General features: G+C 41.4%; 2 protein-coding genes across 2 annotated transcripts in view; one reads left to right on the top strand and one right to left on the bottom strand.

Moving 5' to 3' along the window:
• Positions 1-13315, top strand: part of mark4b (MAP/microtubule affinity-regulating kinase 4b) — a 56027-nt gene extending 42712 nt beyond the window's left edge. Inside the window, exons 15-17 of the mRNA XM_031739938.2 lie at positions 1676-1954; positions 7604-7648; positions 9341-13315. Of these exons, the coding sequence (XP_031595798.2) occupies positions 1676-1954; positions 7604-7648; positions 9341-9674 (658 nt within the window). The 3' untranslated portion in view covers positions 9675-13315. The remainder of the gene's footprint in view (positions 1-1675; positions 1955-7603; positions 7649-9340) is intronic.
• Positions 12987-18103, bottom strand: ckmb (creatine kinase, muscle b). The gene is made up of 9 exons (XM_031739964.2): positions 17956-18103; positions 16380-16492; positions 16072-16168; positions 15490-15644; positions 15090-15222; positions 14814-14985; positions 14201-14324; positions 13911-14100; positions 12987-13560 (listed from the first exon to the last, which is right to left on the bottom strand). The coding sequence occupies exons 2-9, from the start codon at positions 16470-16472 to the stop codon at positions 13382-13384; spliced, it is 1143 nt and encodes a 380-aa protein (XP_031595824.1). The 5' UTR covers positions 16473-16492; positions 17956-18103; the 3' UTR covers positions 12987-13381.
• Between the last annotated feature and the right edge of the window lie 1001 nt (positions 18104-19104).

Raw genomic sequence — 19104 nt, 5'->3', positions numbered from 1 at the left:
AATGGGTCAGACCAATAAAACTCCCCTATCTGTCAGTGTAAACAAGCTTAATTACACATTTAATCTTCAAAATATTTCAATATAGAAGAGAACATTTTCAACAGTATGCCTCAGGTTTTCTACGTGATAAAAAAACTCGTTTTTTTGTTGTTTTTTTAAATAAAAAAACAGACATTTCTATGACAGATTAAGACGTCTGTAAACCTTTAATTGTTTAACTACTTCTTAATTACGTTGCTATTATACCAATAGCCACGGGGAGGTCTTCGTCAGTAGGAAAACTATTAAAACCTCAGAAAATAAAGTTTAAAAGTTTACGCCTCCTTCACATTTTCGGAGTCTTTGCCGAGCCCATTCTGGTCCCCGGGCCTTATGTTTGACATCTCTGCTTTAACTAATCAAGCACTCACATTAGTTTGAGGCACTGGTGAAACTTGCGTACAAAACCATGCACAGCTACAGAACAAAAATATTCTTTTTGCAACCATTCCCGGTCCCACTGTCCTCTGCTCTCTCCAGCCCCCGTGTGCCCCCTGAGGTGAGCCTCAGTAGGCAGCCAGTTCACATTGACGCTAAACGATTTTGCTCTGCAACGGCTGCGCTTCAGCTTAACCCATCTAATGGCTCTGTCCCACTTGAACCCTGTGTGTGGGTGTTATCTAGAGCGTTATGAAAAGCAGCCTCAGGCCACCAGCCAGCCTGAGAGTCAGGGGTGGAGAGGTGCGCCTGTGTATGTGGTTTATGTGCGTAGGTGTATAAATGTGTGACAGGAGACTGGACATGAGGCAGTGGGGGATGCAGGGGCTCACAAGACAGGGAATATTTTAGGTTAATTTCCAGGTTAGAAAACAACCTGTGGGAAATGTATGATAGCTAGCTCTGCTTGTCTTTCTGTCTTTTACTTTTAGACTTTATTTCAGACTTTTCATTCTTCTTGAAACGTCTGAAATAAAGTCTGTTTGCGAACAGCTCATTATATTTCACCTGTTGACGTCAAATCAAACCGGACAAATAACTATTTTTTAAAATGTAAATTGCTAAGTCGTTAAATATACTGAAGGATAATACTCAGTCAGCCAGTTATCAGTGTCCATAGATTTTTTAATACTGCACACTAATGATGGAGCTTGTCTTTAACCCCAGTTTAAGCCATGAAGAAACCCTGTTTCGTAATGATTGATTAATTGTTTTTAAATGCACTTGGCATGTTAAATCCAACTTAAAACCATAAGTCTGCTAATAATCTGCACTTGATGTCAAAAAATCCAAATGAAAGATGAAACAACTTATTCTACTATCAAGTGTTTTCTGCCACCGATTCATTCGAGACTTTGTTTGTCACAAACACATCAGTGAGTCACATCCCTGCTCGAGGTAGCGTGTTTTTCCAGTGAAGATGGGTCACACTAGTCTATTTGAGGTCTGAAAGTGAAGTGAAAATGCGCAGTTCTGTGATTGTTGCCTAACACTGGCTCAAACAGCCCACGCTGCAGTTATAATGTGAATGTAACTTCTCTGGTTTGATTCTGTTTATGTTGAACGCACTTCGTTCCAGATGTTTGGAAAACCGTATTTAAATATGTATGAACGGTTTGGTGCTTGTATGGTTCCTGAACTGTTGCACTTGTTCTAATGGTCTAAATTGCAACTTCTCCACCCTCACCCACCTCTCCAGTTCCACATCCCACCGCCTCCCCCCTGCCTCCCCCTCTACCCACAGCATTGCAGGTGCTTCTGGGACCTCCTCGTCATCCTCCACGCCTTCCTCCCGTCTGTCCCGGGGATCCACCGTTAGGAGCACTTTTCATGGAGGGCAGATTAGAGACCGTCGGCCTCCCTCTCACGCTCCTCCAGCGTCTCCTACGCTGTCCCACGATGCCAGCCCACTGCCCCATGCCAGAACCCGGGGTACGACCAACCTGCTCAGCAAAATCACCTCCAAGTTGACTCGCAGGTAAGCGGAGAAGCCAGATGTTTGAATATCGAGTCTTACTGTTTTTGAAAGTTTAAAGTAACAAAGAAATAGGGAGTGGACGGGGGCTAACTGGTAGAAAAACAGTGGCTCGTTAATAAATCTGCACGTATTTTTGTTAAATGTTTAGTAATACTGCTAATTGTTGTGGTAAAGTGACAGTACAGGCCTTTGTGTAGTTCTGCTCATGAAGATCATTTAGCTAACCTTGCTGCCTGTCACGTCTCCTTAACCAGTACTAACCTACCAGCCTTCCTTCTCTAATAATTCAGCTTTACAGGCTTCAGAACTTGTCCTCCAGAGTGTCAGACCTGGGTCTAATAGTGTTAAAATATTGTTCACCAATTTAATTTGTTCACATTCAAGATTCGGAGTCTTTTTTTTTTTTCCGACAAATCCACATCTTGGTGGAAATATCCACCCACCGCTAACCACAGATCCAAACATGACAGAATACTAAAGTTAGTGTTTACTGCACTAATTCATTTTCAGTTACTTAGATTTGAGTGTGGAGGCTATGTAATGTTCCAAGTGTGTACATCTTACTACACTATAAGAAAAATATGAATTACTCTGTCCTGAAGAAGTAAAGCTGTCTGCATGTAACAGTAAACCAAAAGTAAACACACACCCACACAATCCTGCGACAGCACTCTCTCTTAACTGATCATATCTACATCGATGGACAGTATATGAAGACCAGTTTAAATTTACTACAAGCATGGTTACCTCCTATTTTCAGTTCCTCCCATGAACTGTATTCCTGAGGCACCTCCGCCTTACTGCACCTTACTGGTAATTAAAGCTAAAAAGGTAAATGATAACCTATCTGACCCAGGTCTGCAGGCTAGGTGGACACACTGTATGTCTTTCACGGTTCTTCTTGGCTGCTTATTGTTGCTTTATCTGTTTGTTTGTTTGATTCTTTAACCACTTTGGCTTTTTCTTGCCAGTCACCTGCCAGTCTTCTATCCTTCTTTTCTTGAACTACAGTACCTGATGTTGAATTCTTTACCTCTTCTACCTGTGCTTCTTACTATCACTCTGTGTTGTCTTACCCCTTCACTTGCTTTTTCTTCCACTCACGTCTCTCTTTGAAAAACTTTAAATTTTCCATTTTTTTCCATTCCTCTCATCCTCTCTTCACCTCCTTCTCTTCTTCCTCTCTCCTCCTAGGGTCACTCTTGACCCTTCTAAACGTCAGAGCTCAAACAAGTCCATGTCGGGCTGCACCCTCCCGCAGGGAACAAAAACAGTTAGTAAGTCTTCCTTTCCCATGTTTTCTGGCTGCTTCTGTCCATCTGACTGTCTGTCTGCCTGCCAGTGCTCAGTCATCCCCTCTACCCCTCATTTGCTGTCTGTTGCAGGTCAGAGTTTAGTTATACAAACTTTTATCTGAGGCAAAGCTACTCTAAAGGTAGTAATTAAATCAATAACTGGGTCAAATTAAACCTGAAGGATTCTGTTTACAGTTAATAAAAAAAGAAAAACTAATATGGAAACTGAAACTTTGCTTGTCTTTTAAAAAAATATAAACATGTGCATCAAGACAACCCTGTAACTCGTATTGCCCTATCTTAATATAAATAAGTCAACTGTCTCAGTAAAATATTTCCACTAAAATTAATATTTTAGCTTCATGGTGCTGAAATCAAATGGATGGATGAAATAACATAAACAGATCTTAAAAAATCTTAGATGGCCTTTGAAGTATTATCCACAGACATGTATGCAAGACGTCCGCCCCCACCGGTGGATTCAAACCTAGAACCAGTTTGCAGGATATGTGTGAGGAAAAATATGAAACAGCCTAATTGGTCCACTTTAAATATTTTCTTTTGCTTGCAGTTGGAATTTAGTTATAAAGCATATTTGTCTTGTGATTGCAGGCTGTTAAAATACACTATATGCTTATAGACTAAAGGCGGGGTTCTTGTGAGCATTGAGTGTGCATATGAAATGCTGCCTTTCTTTATTTGTGCAGTTTTGGTCAGCACTATTTGATCTGCAGCATCGACACTACTGCTCAAAAGTTCTTCGATTTATTATAGACATTTTTATTTTTGTAAAATCTGTTTATTATTTATTATTTTCAATACATCCATCTTCTTATTTGGATCAAGTCTGAGCAAATCCTTTACTTAAATATATGAATACTAAAAACATAATAGTGCATAACTTTAGGCTATGTTGTTTCTTCTGGTTAGTCATTGTGCATTCATACACAAAACAGATAAAAACAGTTGTTGCTGCATTAAAAATTAAAAGCTTTTTAAAAAGTCCCACGCTTAACTTGCTTACCATGCAGAAATTTGTTGTGATAAATCTTCTCCTTTTATGTTACATTATGTGCTTATTCACCCATGCTCGGTCACTGTTTGTACACACTTGGTTTTATGTTTCCATTAACTGAGGTAAAAGGTTATAAAAATCCAGGATTCAAACTTCCCTTTAGAAACCTGAAATGCAGTAAGACTAAACTCTGCAGATTTGTGACTTAAAGTTGATGAAATATTTGATGGTTGCTTCTCCCAGTAGAGCAGCTTTATCTCAAAACCAGCATGTTTGTGTTTCTAAAACTCTGATCAGCTGCTCTCTGCTTTAGTGTCTCTTTGTCACTCCCCCCATCTCCAGGGGCTCAGCTTTAGGCTGTAGCACTCACTACAGGCTGTAAACAGCACAGCACCATTACCTGCTTCCAGCAAAGCACTTCAAAGCAACACAAAGTGAATTATTTCTATTTTAAATGTATGTTTAAGTTTTCCTTTTTACTGTAGTATGGCTTTAAATGTTACCATCAGGTAGGATGTTAGGTCTTTTAGCTTATATAGCTAGAAATCAGTCCTCACAAACAAGCGCATGGACAACACACACACTCTTGTTCATGCAGAGTGTAGAATAAACAACACTATGGAGATGTGTGTGTGTGTGTGTTTGTGCGTTCCCTGGAGTGTGAGTTTATTGCAGACCAACTGCACTACTTTGAGTCACAAAATCAACACCATATGTTTGTCCATGCTGTTAACAAATCATCAGTCGTGCAGCAGGGCTTTGGATTCTCAGAGAAAGCAGAGAAACCAGGACAGAAAGGAAGGCGATGTATTCTATTGGCATTTTATACAAGACACAGGGGGGTAAAGGAAGAAGGGCCGAGATGAAGACAAACAAGTTCTATGCCTCTGAGAAGTGTGACGTATGTGCGTTCCTGAATGAGTTTTAGCAGCAATGTATGTCGAAAACATCACTTTTATCCACTTCTAGATAACTAGCTTGACTTCTTCTTCACATCTAATGTTATAAAATATTATTTCAAGTGTTTAAAAAGGTATTTTTGACATCAGTCCATAGCTAAGGATTCTTTCTAGAGCAAACAAACTGAGGAAAGGTCTGAAGGGTTTTTAAGATTGGTATTAGGAGATTACAAGGCTGTGCACAGGATGCACAGGACATGTTTTAATTTAGACTAAGGCAATGTGGAGATTGCTGTCACTATATGGTATACAAGGTTGCAGAAAGTTAATGGATCATGCTGTAACTGTTGACAATTAATGCGATATAAAAAATACACTGAACCGTGACTGTAAATGTACCCAGCATGTGTCTAAGCGCTCCGCAGGAGCAGAGGCTTGTAAGAAGCATCTCAGCCTGCTACAGTCATCCTAACCGACTGACCTAGCATCACTGCCGTCTTAAACCAGGATTAGTTATATAACCACAGTTTATCTGTGTCTTAAACTGGGATCGTGCACAGCTCTCCCACACGATACTAGCAGACTGTTTTGTTACACTGCTGCAAAGCATCTCTGTCTGTCTCTCGTCCCAGTTTCGGTCTTTTTTCCTCTCCCTTTTTGCGTCCTTGTCCTCTTCTTTTTCTTCTGCTTCTTTCTCCCCCACACAATCTGTTTTTTTGCAGTTTACATACTTTCGCGTTTGCACACAGTCACTGACTCACAGCAGAAGAGTCTGGTCAGTCTGCCACTCCACATTCGTTGCTCACAAAACACTTGAATTCCTTCATAAGGATGTGATGCTGCTTGTTTTGGAGGAGCAGGAGTGTTGTTCTCGTTCTTTACACAGACAAGATGTCAAGGTCATAATCTTTATAGAGCACCTCAAACTCTTCTATTAGATAATATTTACATAATTATACTGCACAGCAGGTCGCATTCACCTATTGAAGGGAGTGTATTTTGGTATCTTTATGAACATTATAACGGTCAGGTTTAGTGTTCTTAATCCTAAAGAATTCCCCTCAAGATATTTGCTCAATAATTACTTGGATAACTTTTTCCCGTAAACGTGTATCCCAGTGGTTATTCTTGAGGATTAGGACGGATCGCTCTCTACTTTTTATTTTGTGTGACGCAATCTAAACATTTGTTTAGCTCTGATTAAAACCTCTGCACCACAACAGCTCCTTAGTCAGAGCAGCGGTCATCTTAGTTCATATTAGGTTTCATTTTTCAAACTTAATCTGTCAGTGAAAACTCACTGTTGGCTCCTTCAAAGTCACCCCCATTTCCAGGAATAGAGATCAGGTTGCCATGCTGGCGGGAAGGAAGCCATCAGTCAAATACGTGAATAGCAACAGTGGCCCCCAGTGGACACAGATAGGAAGTGTATTAACCAGCCCGTCTGTGTGAGTGTAATCGTAGCAAATCATGTGGTCCTGGAGACGGCACAGACTACAGGAGAGAGCAGACAGAAAGTCAGTGACATGCAGCACGGGCTATTAAAGAGGGTGGAGGAGAAGAGGAAGTGCTCAGTGCATCATGGGAACTAACTATAAGCTTCATCAAAAAGGAAAGTTTGAATCCTAATCTTAAAATTAGAAAGGGCATCTGTCTCCTGAATCCAAACTACAAGATGGTTACAGATGAAGGCTCTATGTCATAGTGTACTGTATCTACTAACCAGAAAACCGGTGGTTCAATCCCTGGCTCCTCTCGTCTGAATGTCCTCAGCGAGACACCGAACCACAAATTGCTGCTGATGCATCCATCAGCGTGAGAGTGTGGACATCATATGAAAAAAGAGCGTGCACAGAATAAAGCACTGTCTGAATGTGTGGTCTGTGTGAGTGTGTGTGAATGGATGCATACGGCCGCTCGCAGTGCAGTAGGAGTAGAAAATGGCAGTCTATTTGTCGAGTGTTTTTCTGCAATAAGCTAAAACAAAAGTCATGAAATGCAGACATAAAGCCTGTGAAGAAGTTGGCAGTACAAATTTATCTCATGAGTACCCTGCTGGCATATTTTAACTCACTAATTTGTGCTTCGACCAGCATTAAAATCTGTGTTTGCGTGAGTCGTGTAACACAAACTATATGTTGAAACCTGGTCTGCTGCCATAAATTCACCCCCTCGGCATTTGTTCATCCTTCTCACTCGTTTTGTCGGTGACGTTTTTGTGGTTTCACATCCATCCAGTGTTTCAGTGCAGTGAGTGCAGGTCGGTGATCCATCTGTGATTTGAAGATCATGTTCTGTGTCGTGATTAGTGAATCGGTCCATTAGCTGTGCAGCTGACTGACAGGAAATGGGGGTGGGGGGTGTAGAAGGGGAGGGGTTGTGTGAGAAAGCGATTGGCCGATTGATTTCTAACAGATACATTTTTTTTTTTCTTCTTGAGGGTCACAGACGAACCTGAGAGAATCAGCAGATCTCCGGTCACAAGGTGAGTAAACACGTTTCAACCAGTAGAGGATATAAAGTTCCAACAGAGGCCATTTTTCACACTGAAACATGTCGAAGCACGCAGGAGGCAGAAGGACACATCGTGCATACTCACTGAATTCAGGGTTCAGTTAGCCAAGCGGTGTTTTCACCAATGACAGGTTCACATGTGATGCAGGCTTGCAGAAGTAACCCTCGATACCCTACAAAGTGTTTTTTTTCCTTACGCAGCCGAAACAGGTCATGAATAATGAAACGCATGAGGCTATTTATAAGAAAGCTCAGCAGTGTGAGTGCTTCAGTCACATTTGTCACCAAAGGTCAATGCTTGTGAACTGTTACAGATCAAAGGTGCTTTGCTGCATTTGTTAAGGATTTAGTTACCAATTATTTTTCAAATTCAAATTATTAATTAAGGAGATGATCCCATCCATGTAGTGTAGATTAAGAAGAGAATCTTAGGCTTTACTGTTAGGTATAGATGAAGTTACTCAGCAGTATAAAGAATAATTAAAATTTGGTCTCTTTGGTTTTTTTCCAGTGTATTGTGTAATTACCTGCTCTTTTCCCTCTATACAGTTGTCTCTATGATGTGCTATAGCACATCTAGTCATGATCATCTTAAAGTCTTTGTTAAGTTTAAAAGCAAATACATCATGTAAAGTCTCTTACTTGCAAGCATCTTAAATAAAAAATAAAAAGACGTATGTAAACCTCTGTATCAGAAATGTGACCTGCTATAAATGGCTGTTACTGCTGTCCACTCTTCATATATTTAATACTCAGAGGCTACAGAGATGAACGTGTGAGGAAATGGCACTCATGCTGTTTCATATTATTTATATGAGACATACTTTAACAGAAATCATGGCCAGCACACAGAGATATTTTTCACCTCTGGCTGACATTCAAAAATATTTTTCTCAGCAATCAAAAGCCACATGAGACGACTGAATCATAGCTCAGAGGTCGCATTCATTTCTTGTACTGTAATCTCTGTAAACTGAGTCTCGGTCTCTCTGTATTTTACTAAAACTGGTGTGCACTCCCTCTCGGCCTCAGCTGCTCCAGCCCAGTCTCAGGTTAAAAACAGCAGGTAAACCAGCTGCACCAGGCTAACATTAGCAAACAGACTGTGGTGTGGTGGTAGATGCTGAGTGTGTCTCCGTGTGGTAGATAATAGAACTGTAATGTTGGACTAATAGAAAATGCATTAAATAATATTTTTTACCAACAGCTTTTGTGCTGTTTGTTGTCATGTGTTGCTCCAGAACAGAAAGTCCATTACAGATGATAGTTATTGATTACACTGAACAGTGCACTATCAGTTTCATGCTACTCATTATAAAACGTTTTTAAAGAAGAAATGAAAACAAGTTTTTCACTTTATTTGCATATCTTATTTGAACAACAATTATCTGTTAGTGTAGAAAATAGACTTTGACTCATCTGTGTCATAAGAACTGAATCAAAATCCAGTGATGTGTGTGATATTAATTCTTTCTTTTCCTCCCCTCCCCCTAACCACTCATGTTCTCACACAACCACACATTCAATCACTTGTCTTCACACTTTACCATTCATCATCCTACATTTAAATCTCTTCTTCTGCCTTTGCTCCTCCTATTCTCTTAAATCTATCTCCATCTATCTCCTCCATTTGCATCACCCCTCCCTTTCTTAACCTTTCCAGTCGCCATCTATCTGGGCATCAGAAAGCGGCCGAGCCCCGGACCCCCCGATGCGGCTGGGATGTGAGGGTACGGAGCCCCCGTGACCCGGCCGAGGTGGTGCTAGCGCTGCGTGAGGCGGCACAGGGCTGCGGCTGCCAGGTCCACCTGGCCGGGCCTTTCCTCCTGTCCTGCACCCACGGAGCAGCCGGGGCCCGCGTGGCCTTCGAGGCCGAGGTCTGCCAGCTGCCCAGCGGGCTGGGCCAGAGCAGCGGTGTAAAGTTCAAGCGCCTGTGGGGGGCACCGTTAGCCTTTAGAGACATTGCCACCAAAGTGTCCAAGGAGCTGGAGCTCTGAGGGCAACCGGAGGTGGGGCAGATTGACAACGCACAGGACAGGTTAATGAATGATGAGGGATGAAGAGGAGAAGGGTCAAAAGCCCTCTTCTCTTCATCCCTGGGCTCCACCTCAGCTGACGTGGCTAATGATGCCTCGCCTCCGCCAAAGACCCTCTTCTTCTGATGCCACCAGTCACAGGCAGACAAACGGATACACAGATGTGGATAGGCCACCGCCGCAGGCTTATGATGACCCTTGACCTTGGAGCTGTCAGTGACCTACAATCCCTGCTTAACATCACCACCATAAAAAAATGAGCCCATAGAGTCAGACTGTTTTTGTTTTCATGATTTCATATTTGATGATGATGATGGGGATGGTGCGAATGATGGAGCTTGATAAGTTGTTGTTGTTGTTGTTGTTGTTGACATTGTTATTCCTTTTGTATCATATTTGTTGTCATTCCTTTTTAAAGAGCTGCTATTTAAAGAAATGTTTTAATTTTTGTGTATTAAGTTTATTTTCTTTCTTTAGTGCTTTTAAAACGGGCAGACATTTGGCAAACATCACATATTTAAGCGAGGGTGTAGTGTGACCTCCGGCCTCTAGAGGGAGACATGCAGAAATGCAAAGACAAGCGTTGCAGAATTTCTGCCCATCCATGAACAAAATCGGTGTTTCTGCTCATTTGGGAGTCTGACATGTTTGCATCATTTCAGGTAAACTGCTTCTCTGCCTGCTGGGCTCATAGCTGGCAGGTGAAGCCCTTACAGACAAGCAAAGCTGCCTAATAATACAGGACCAACCTGATTATTTAAGCGTTCGCTCTGATCCTTAAAAAACAAATACAACTTCACCAAATGTTTGTCCTTTAAAGTGCTAAGTTTAATGTGTTCCTTGCAATAGAAGAAATTAATTTTAATATCTAGCAGGATGTCCCTGTATCCATGTTGGTTTCATCAGTTTTATGTTGTATTTTTCCTAAAAAAACAAAAACAAAAAAACAAGCCAATCGGTGTGCATTATTGTGACACAGATACACAAGTTAAACAACCAGTGTGTAGGATTTTGTAGCATGTAAGAGTGAGGTTGCAGAAAACATCCCTACCACCACATGGTAGGTTCTCTCTTGAGCTGGTGTTTGGGTTTCTTAGTCTGACCCAACTGATGGTGCGATGCTCCGGGTGCAGGACAAGCTCCCACTGTGTAGATAAAAATGGCTAAAGTTAAGCTAAAAAATTTGCAATGCGTAGTTACATGTGCTTATACACTAATGTAAACATAACTATGAATGCCATATACATTTCTGCTAATGGAGCTTCAGGCCTCCTACACACTGGTCCTGATGAAAGCAGTTCCAGTAAATAAAGAATAAAATGCACGTAAAATGCATTTAATGAAAATGCATTTTTGCCCATCAAAATTTTTAAAAAGAGTATTTATTTAAAATGGCAGCAACAACAAAAAATCTCTTTCCTTTTTTACCAGGTTAATCCAAACATGATTTAACCACCTTTCTTCTGACAGTCTCCTAGATCACTCGTGACCTGCTCAGGGTTTGGGTTTTAGCCACATGTCACATGAAGTCTTATCAGTTCACCCTGGAATCACTGTTTTCCCTTCACCTAACCATAAACGCTTGAGCTGGCGGATGTTGAGGTTAAAAACTTGGTCCACTTTCCAAAAGTGATGACTCATATTTTTAATAAAAACATTCATAAAAGGAAGAAAGAGACCTTTAGGTTTTTTCCTCATAATTTTACCCCCCAAACACATGTTGTAGTGTATACTGGTTTGGTTTCCAGTGGAGGAGCTGATGCTTCACTGGGTAGTTAATGGTAGGAAACAGTATCCCAGCCTGTTGCCACTGCTTCAATTGAGTGTAGTGCAATACAGAAACAAAGCCAAGAATCAAGACTTGAATAAGCACTGATTATGATTAACAGGGCTCCTTGTTTGTTTTATTTTTTTGTATTGCTGGAACGTTTTTGAAATTTGTTAAGCACTTTCTTTCTTTTTTTAGACACTTTTTCTTTTTAATATCCCTTTTTTTTCTTTCACCCATTTAAAGCCCATTACAAAGAATACTAGGAATCATCCTGAATGTCTTTCTTTGCTTATATGGCTTCTTGACTTTACATGGTAAAACCAGCTGTGACGTCTTCAGGTTTCCAGGTCGATGTGCCACTTGGTTACAGTGATGTTACTGTAACCAAATTAGAGGGAACCGATGTACAGGTACGTTTAAAAAGTACCAAATTTCTGATGAACTCTCAACTCAAATGAAAATCTGTCTTACATCAGTCTTTTTTTTGTGCTTTATTACACTGATTTCTTCTTTGAAAGATCTTTACCAAACTGTAGACTTTATCCTCTGTTTACCAATCAGACTGCAGCACTGCTGAAAGGTGTATGACTGTTGACCAATCAGACTTAAGTATTGCTGTAAGAGGTTTATGACTGTTAACCAATCGAACTCCTGCCTTGTCAAAGCTCGCGGTGTGCGCGTTGATGAGACAGTAGTTTAAAGGGGGAATGTGACCTTGAATGACCTTTAATAATTCATTTTTCTTTTATAAAAAAAACACTTTGCTGCTCATTAAAGATCATAGTTACCAAAATTATACCAACAGAGACTTGGCTGAGCGCTACGCTGATCACACATTGGTGCACGGACACTGATAACTCCAAAATCAAAAGGTTGTTGTACGTCTATTGTAACTCTATAAAGCTACGCAACTATAACTTGTCCTTTTCAAGTATGCAGCATCTGATGAAACACTGGGAATGGAAATGTTGGATGTTAGAGCAGATTTGTGATCTTTCACTACAGGAATTTATCTGTTTCATGGGAGATTTCAGCCGCGGCAGGTCTCCACCGCTGTCTGATAATGTGAAGCTGTGATTTAGGGCTAGTTTTGCAGATTTCTTTCTTTTTTGTTTGTTTTATTTTTTATTTCGTGTATAACGGAGCCTCGCCCCGTCGGGCTGTTCTCTAGATACGGTTAGGGCCGCGCTTTAAGGCTACAGTTCTGTTGTGTAGTGTGTTTAAAGCCGTCGCTGTTATCAGTAAAACTTAACTTATGGGCTGAAATTACAGAAATGATCGACCTGCAATCCTGCATGTCTCCTTGGAAATAACGTGTCACACAAAAATAAAGACTTTCAACCTCTTTCTTATTTTATGTCTGTTTTTTTTTTTTTTTTACCTATGTGCACCCAAAAAAGCTGTTAGTGTTCAAGAATCGTGCTTGCTGTCAGTGAAATTAACGTCCTCTGCAGGTAGTTGTCAGGAGATCCCATAAAGAAAAGATGACATAACCAGGAAGCTTGATTGTCACATGGGGCATCATTTAATAGTCCATTATATTGTACAACCAAAAAAAAAATTCCTTTGGTGTGTGTGTACATAGCCACGGTCAGACTATGCATGGATTGATCCCAGGATGTTACCGAGAAGATGGGAAGAGAGATGGTTAGAGTTAGAAGAAACCAAAGAAAGTGGAGGAGAGGATGAGAGGAGTAATGATGGCAGAAATAAGTAAGAAAGGAAGGAGGATAAAGAGAAGTGGAGTGTCTGTTGATGGAAAGAAGAAAGCTTAAAGTAGCCAGTTGGCTGAAACCAGTAAAATAACTTTACAACAAGGCTACCGCTTCATTTTTTTATAAAATAAAAAAACAAAACAAACTCCGACAGTCATTCGATCGTGGGATGTCTGTCCACTTTACTTCTGGGCGGGGATCATGCCATCAATGGACTCTCCCTTCTCGAGCTTCTTCTCCATCTCAACCATCAGCTTGACACCATCGACCACCAGCTGGACCTGCTCCACCTCAGAAGAGCCCAGACGGTCAGCGTTGGAGATGTCGAACACGCCGCCCACAGAGGCTGTGTCCACACCGCCTGTGTCAAAAGATGGGAACAATAAGAACAAGAAGGGTCAAGAGGAGGTGTAGGGGGAGGAGGAGTTACCCTTTAGTCACTGATGTAGTACATGCCATCAGCAAAGACAACTACTCCCATTTATCAGCTTGTTTCAGAGGCACAGCTGGATGACGTGAAATTAAAGGCTCATTCCCACATCAAGTAATTTTACTGGAACTTAGACACACACACACACACACACACACACACACACACACACACACACACACACACACACCATCCCTCCCAAAAAAGTGACACTGAGGTGGTTGTTTGTACACTAAATGCTTAATATGTCTGTTTTTAGCTTCAAAAGCATTTTTCCGCACCTGTGCCACGCTTCTGCAGACGCAGCCTGGTCAGGATCTCCTCAAACTTGGGGTGTGTGCTGAGCTTGGGCAGCTTGACATGCACGCCACCACGCAGGCCGGTTCCCAGGTTAGAGGGGCAGGTCAGGATGTAGCCCAGATGCTCGTTCCACATGAAGCCGTGGTTGTGCTTCTTGAAGATCTCCTCAATCTGAACAGTGAAGAGTAAGAAATTATTCATCCTATGGTTGTTTAAGAGCCCAGCGAGTCCAAAAAAGGAAACCATAGAAAGTCCTATTTGTGAGTATTACCTTCTGCAGGCCGACACAGAAGCGTCTGAAGACCTCCTTCATGTTGCCTCCCTTCTGCATGGAGATGACACGCAGGTGATCCTCCTCGTTCACCCAGACCAGGAAGGTCTTGTTGTCGTTGTGCCTAGAGGAATAAAACCCAGCTCAGTTTTCTTTGATTTACAGGCAACAAGCAGCACTTCTTAAAGAAGTTTGTGCCACACTTGTAGGCTTTCTCTCTATATTCAACCAATAAATTGTTAAGTTGACCTTGAAGATCTCTGTGGATGTAGTCAAATGACTTACATCCTTTAAAAATTCTTTAAAGGATGTAAGTTTAAACTGCAGCTTCAGTAAACATGAGACGCTTTAAGAGATGTTTAAAAGAAGAAATAATTGGTGTTTTCTTTATATTATGCAGACAGATGGTAATGATGTCAAAGATTTGCTGAGGAAGGGCAGATGGGAGAATTTCTCTCAGATGTTTCTAATGTGTTTGTGTTTTCATAAACAGAGAAAAGCTGCTGTCACGGCTGATTACAGCACATATCTGATCACCCTGCTTTTTAAAGAGGAGGAAAAAAATGGAATTGTCTTCAGATTTAATGGTTGATTTCCTATTTCTGTTTCTCACCAGATGCCTCTGGCGTCAGGCCAGTCACGGGCCATACCGGCGCAGGTCAGCAGGGGGGACACAGGCTTGTCAAACAGGAAGTGATCGGCAATCAGCTGCTCCTGCTCGGCATCAGTCATGCCATCCAGGGGGTAATACTTTCCCTTGAACTCACCCTCCAGGCTGGACAGGGCTGAGGAAGGAAGGTGTGTGGCACAAAGATGTCAGTCTGTGAATAAAATCCTGAGTTTTATGAACATGTGGGTTATTCTTATAGGTTTGACATTTAGCGTTTACCCTCGATGGACAGATTCTGGATGGCTCTGCGCTCTCCACGGCTGTTGTGGGGGGGCAGGGTGAATCCCTTGATGCTGCGGCCAGTACGAACACGGCTGGAGAGCACATAGTTGGGGTCCAGGTCATCACCACCCTGCAACACAACGCAGACATTATAATCATGTTATAGTATATCATAGGATATCTTTTGATTTCATTTCTATAATAAATGAATGGTGTCTTTCATTGACAAACTCAAAGAAATGAAATGTGGACCCACATTTTGAGTGATGTGGAAGTTAACGTCTAAGTTAGTCCAGTTTAAGTAAATCAGTTTTAACACAGTTTAGGGAATGAAGGCAATTAGTGTGGTGTAAATGTGGAATATTGAACAACACTCATGCATCACTTGACTCTTCACCTTCAGGTTCTCGAAGTTCAGGTCGGTCTTGTGCTTGTCGGTGGGCTTGTATCCACCATGACGGTCGGAGATGACGGGGTCCAGCAGGTCCTTGAAGACCTCATAGGACTCCTCATCACCAGCAACGCAGCCCACAGTCATGATGAAGGGGTGACCTTTGGACAAGAAGGAGAACAGGAAAGATTTTAACCATGCTGTATATCAAATAAAGTAGCGGTAAAATAAAAAGTATACAGGAAATGTCTTCACTCTTAATCTTTGTCCGTTTGGTCAAATTCATGAACACAACCAGCCTGACGAGCAGATGTTAACGAATCTGGGATGTTGTGCTGTGTTGTTGCACAGGTGTGAACTTCTTAAATCTTACAGCCTGACTAACACCACCCATATTAAACAAACAAAAATTTAAATGCCTTTGAAAATTAAGTGAATCGTTCCTGAACCGGCAACAAAAATGTAAAATTAGGAATGGAATAAAAGTAAAACCTATAATGTCAGTAACCTAATCACAGGTCATATTTGGTTACAGGTAGTGCTACAGTTATTCATGTCTCGTGGTGCCTGTTTGCCTTTCCTTCTTACCAGGGTTGTCGACACCGGTCTGGATGACATCATCCACGGTGAAGCCGCTGGGGGTGGACTTGCTTCTCAGCTTGGCGTAGATCTCCTTGGTCAGCGCCTACAGCAGATAACACATGCAGATCAGCCATGTGACTCACCTGTCTTTACCGTGAAATCTAAGAGATCCCAAAAGAAGTAATCACAGCATTTTGTGACATGCCTCTTAACAAAACCCAGAGTCATGCCATTTTGAAACTACATAGCATCTAAGCCCATGTGTGTGGCAGTAAAGTGTCCATGTTTAGACCGTGTCAGAGCAGGATTTGTACCTTGGCCATGTGGTTGTTGTGCTTGGTCAGATCGGGGAACTCGTCGTCCACCGAGAACTTCATTTTGTAGTCGTTGTGGCAGTTCTTCGTCATGGCTGTGATTCTTACTCCGCCTGACAGGAGATGGGGAAAAGAGGACAGTGTGTTTTTGCTGTTTTCATTATTTAGGCGGGATCATGCAATGTTTCCCTTATCAGAATAATATGACAGAAGCATCCATGAAAAAAATGTGTTTAATTAATTTACCAGTTATCACTTGGTGTCCATCTGGTGTAGTTATGTAAGAAAAGAAACTGGAAGAGAGCCTAACAGAGCAGTGAACACCCATCTATGAGTCTTCATTCTGTCCATCTTGATCTTTATTTTTTACTTTTTTGATTTTCCCATCTGCCTGCTTCACCCCCCCCCCCCTTGTCAGCTGTGCTGTCTATGTCCTCATCCCCCTGCTCTTCCTTTCTCTCTGACGTCCCACCACCTGTCTTCCCCTCACAGCAAACATTATTAATAGCATGGTCATGCCCCCTCCTGCACTGCACCCGTCCCACCTCAAGCTCATAATGATGAATGGCTTTCTCTCCTATCTCACTCAATTCAGTGTAATGTCAGCTTCCAAGGGAGGCAAAAGCCTGCATCGAGTAGTTTTCCACAGAAGTAATTCAGTTTCTAAATAGCTTTAACAAAACGAAAACAGCAGAAAATATTAATTCTCAGAAATAAATGAGGTTCACCTTTATTTTTCTATGCTCTATGATCTATTTTGTTTATTTCATTTAATCCCTTTTTAGCTGAGAAAAAGTAGTAAGAAAGAAGAAAACTACTTCGGTCACATAACCTTTTTAACTTCTGCAGAAATTAATTCAATAACAGTTTAAGAATCTGAAAAGGCAACCGGCGCTGCAGCTTCACAATCAATCAGGTTGTGGTCAAGAATAAATATGCAACTCCTCCTCGCTTCTTTCTTTTTCTGTTTGCTGTCAGTGTCTCTTTCCTTGAGGCCGAGCTCAGTTAGTGGAGGTGCATTACACTGATGATGACACCTGGTGCAGCGAAAAGGTCAAAGCCTGCATGCCTTACAGACGGCTGTGCAAGTTCCATGACTATATCAAGCGCTCCTAAACTATTCAAAGACATACCTCAAGCCAGTGCTGCAGTCGTCAGCAACAGATGACAGATAGACGCAACTGCTGGCGCAACACTACAGTACTACAAATGGATATGCCCTCAACCCCACACTGCTGCTCACATCCAAGAATGTCTCATCTTTCAAAGAAAAGCCTACGTTTCAGGCTACAGTGTGCATCGGTAGAAGAGTGATTAAAGTTTATTTTAGTAGCTTCCATGCCAGGAAAAACGTTTCACAAGAATCCAAGACAGAAATGCAGACGGGGAGTACGTTTTCATGGCTCGGTGTTCGCCAGCGGTGCAGAACCATTCAGTTTTCTGGTTGCCCTCTCAGACCAATTTTGTTCTCAAAAGGTTTGATCCACATTTAAATGGGAAAAACATCAGAATATTTCCCTTTTCATTTACCAAAAAGTCAAACTGAAACATTGCATTCAGGGTTTTTTTCTTTTACCTGCTTAGGAGAAAAGAAAGAAGTAACAGATCCCGGGATCAGATCCTATCCACCAAATATAGGGGTCGCCCAGCTCTACCAGGTGATGGACTAAAGTATTTATACTCAGACCTCTGCTGCTATTGGCTGACTGGACTTGGGGTCACCTCATTTGATTGGGCAGAAAGGGTTTTCCGTGCCCGGCTGAGTTTCTAAAAGGCAAGAACCGAGATCACACAACACTGGAGACAAGGGACAGACAAGGGAACAGCTGCAGCGGGCGGTCCAACCTTTCACCTTCTGTCTGCATGTAACTGTTTCATAGCAGTCTGCAGGAAAGGACACGGTTATCTGGAAATATTTGTGTATTATATGCATGCAAAGCAGGGAAATCGTGTCCACATGTTCCAAGTTATTTAACCTGGTTACAGAGTAACTGTAACTGAATTTAGATAAAAGGTACAAAATACCAAAGTCATGCAGAGGAATGTATGTATGTTTAGTAAAATACTGTGAAATACTAATTTAGAGGCACATTTGCCTCATCTGTTCTTTTATTTTTTATGTTTAACATTTTTTTATTTTAACCAGTCCTTAAAAATATATCTTGTTTTGTAAACAGTAATAAAAAAGGGGAAAAAGTGGAAGGAGGAAATTCCTTAGTTCAACCATTAAAAATATGGAAGAACATTATTTGTTATAAATGTTTTTAATTAAAAACATACTAAAAGGTAATTTTTGTTGTGATCAAAATATGTTTTGTTTTTTTAAACAGGCTAATACTGTGCAGCCTTGTGTCGATCATGCATGAAGCTTTTAATCTGGTTTTACTTGGTCACTTGTTACAGTAAGAGTGGGAGGCTCTGATGGGCTGGGCATTTGAACCCTGCTTTCGTGTTTCATAAGTGTTCTCGGAGCAGAGTGACTGGAGTTCTCCCTGTTATCACATTTAGCAGCTAAAATAACCACTTTGTCTTGGATTACATCACCGTAATATTCTGGATTACAGATTGGATTTCACTGAGCTGTGGCCCTCTCATCGACCAATTTGCTAAATGAAGGATTCTCCATGTGTGAGTTTTAGATATGGGGTACAGCTCCCTGTATGATGTTGGGATGCATAGTGACAGGCTGTGCAAACTCAAAACATTTGGCAAGTCAGAGAAGAGA

This window comes from Oreochromis aureus, linkage group 14, assembly GCF_013358895.1.
Source record: "Oreochromis aureus strain Israel breed Guangdong linkage group 14, ZZ_aureus, whole genome shotgun sequence".
NCBI classification, from domain to species: domain Eukaryota; kingdom Metazoa; phylum Chordata; class Actinopteri; order Cichliformes; family Cichlidae; genus Oreochromis; species Oreochromis aureus.
Note: the sequence above shows the minus strand (reverse complement) of the source record. Positions and strands in the feature narration are given on the sequence as shown.

What these genes read in the sequence shown, in the direction of transcription:
- ckmb (XM_031739964.2), bottom strand. Translation starts at nt 16,472, where the DNA reads ATGACGAAGAACTGCCACAACGACTACAAAATGAAGTTCTCGGTGGAC. An exon ending in GACCGGTGTCGACAACCCTG is followed by an intron (nt 15,645 to 16,071) that starts GTAAGAAGGAAA and finishes TCTTGTCCAAAG; the next exon opens with GTCACCCCTTCATCATGACT. An exon ending in TGAACTTCGAGAACCTGAAG is followed by an intron (nt 15,223 to 15,489) that starts GTGAAGAGTCAA and finishes GTTGTGTTGCAG; the next exon opens with GGTGGTGATGACCTGGACCC.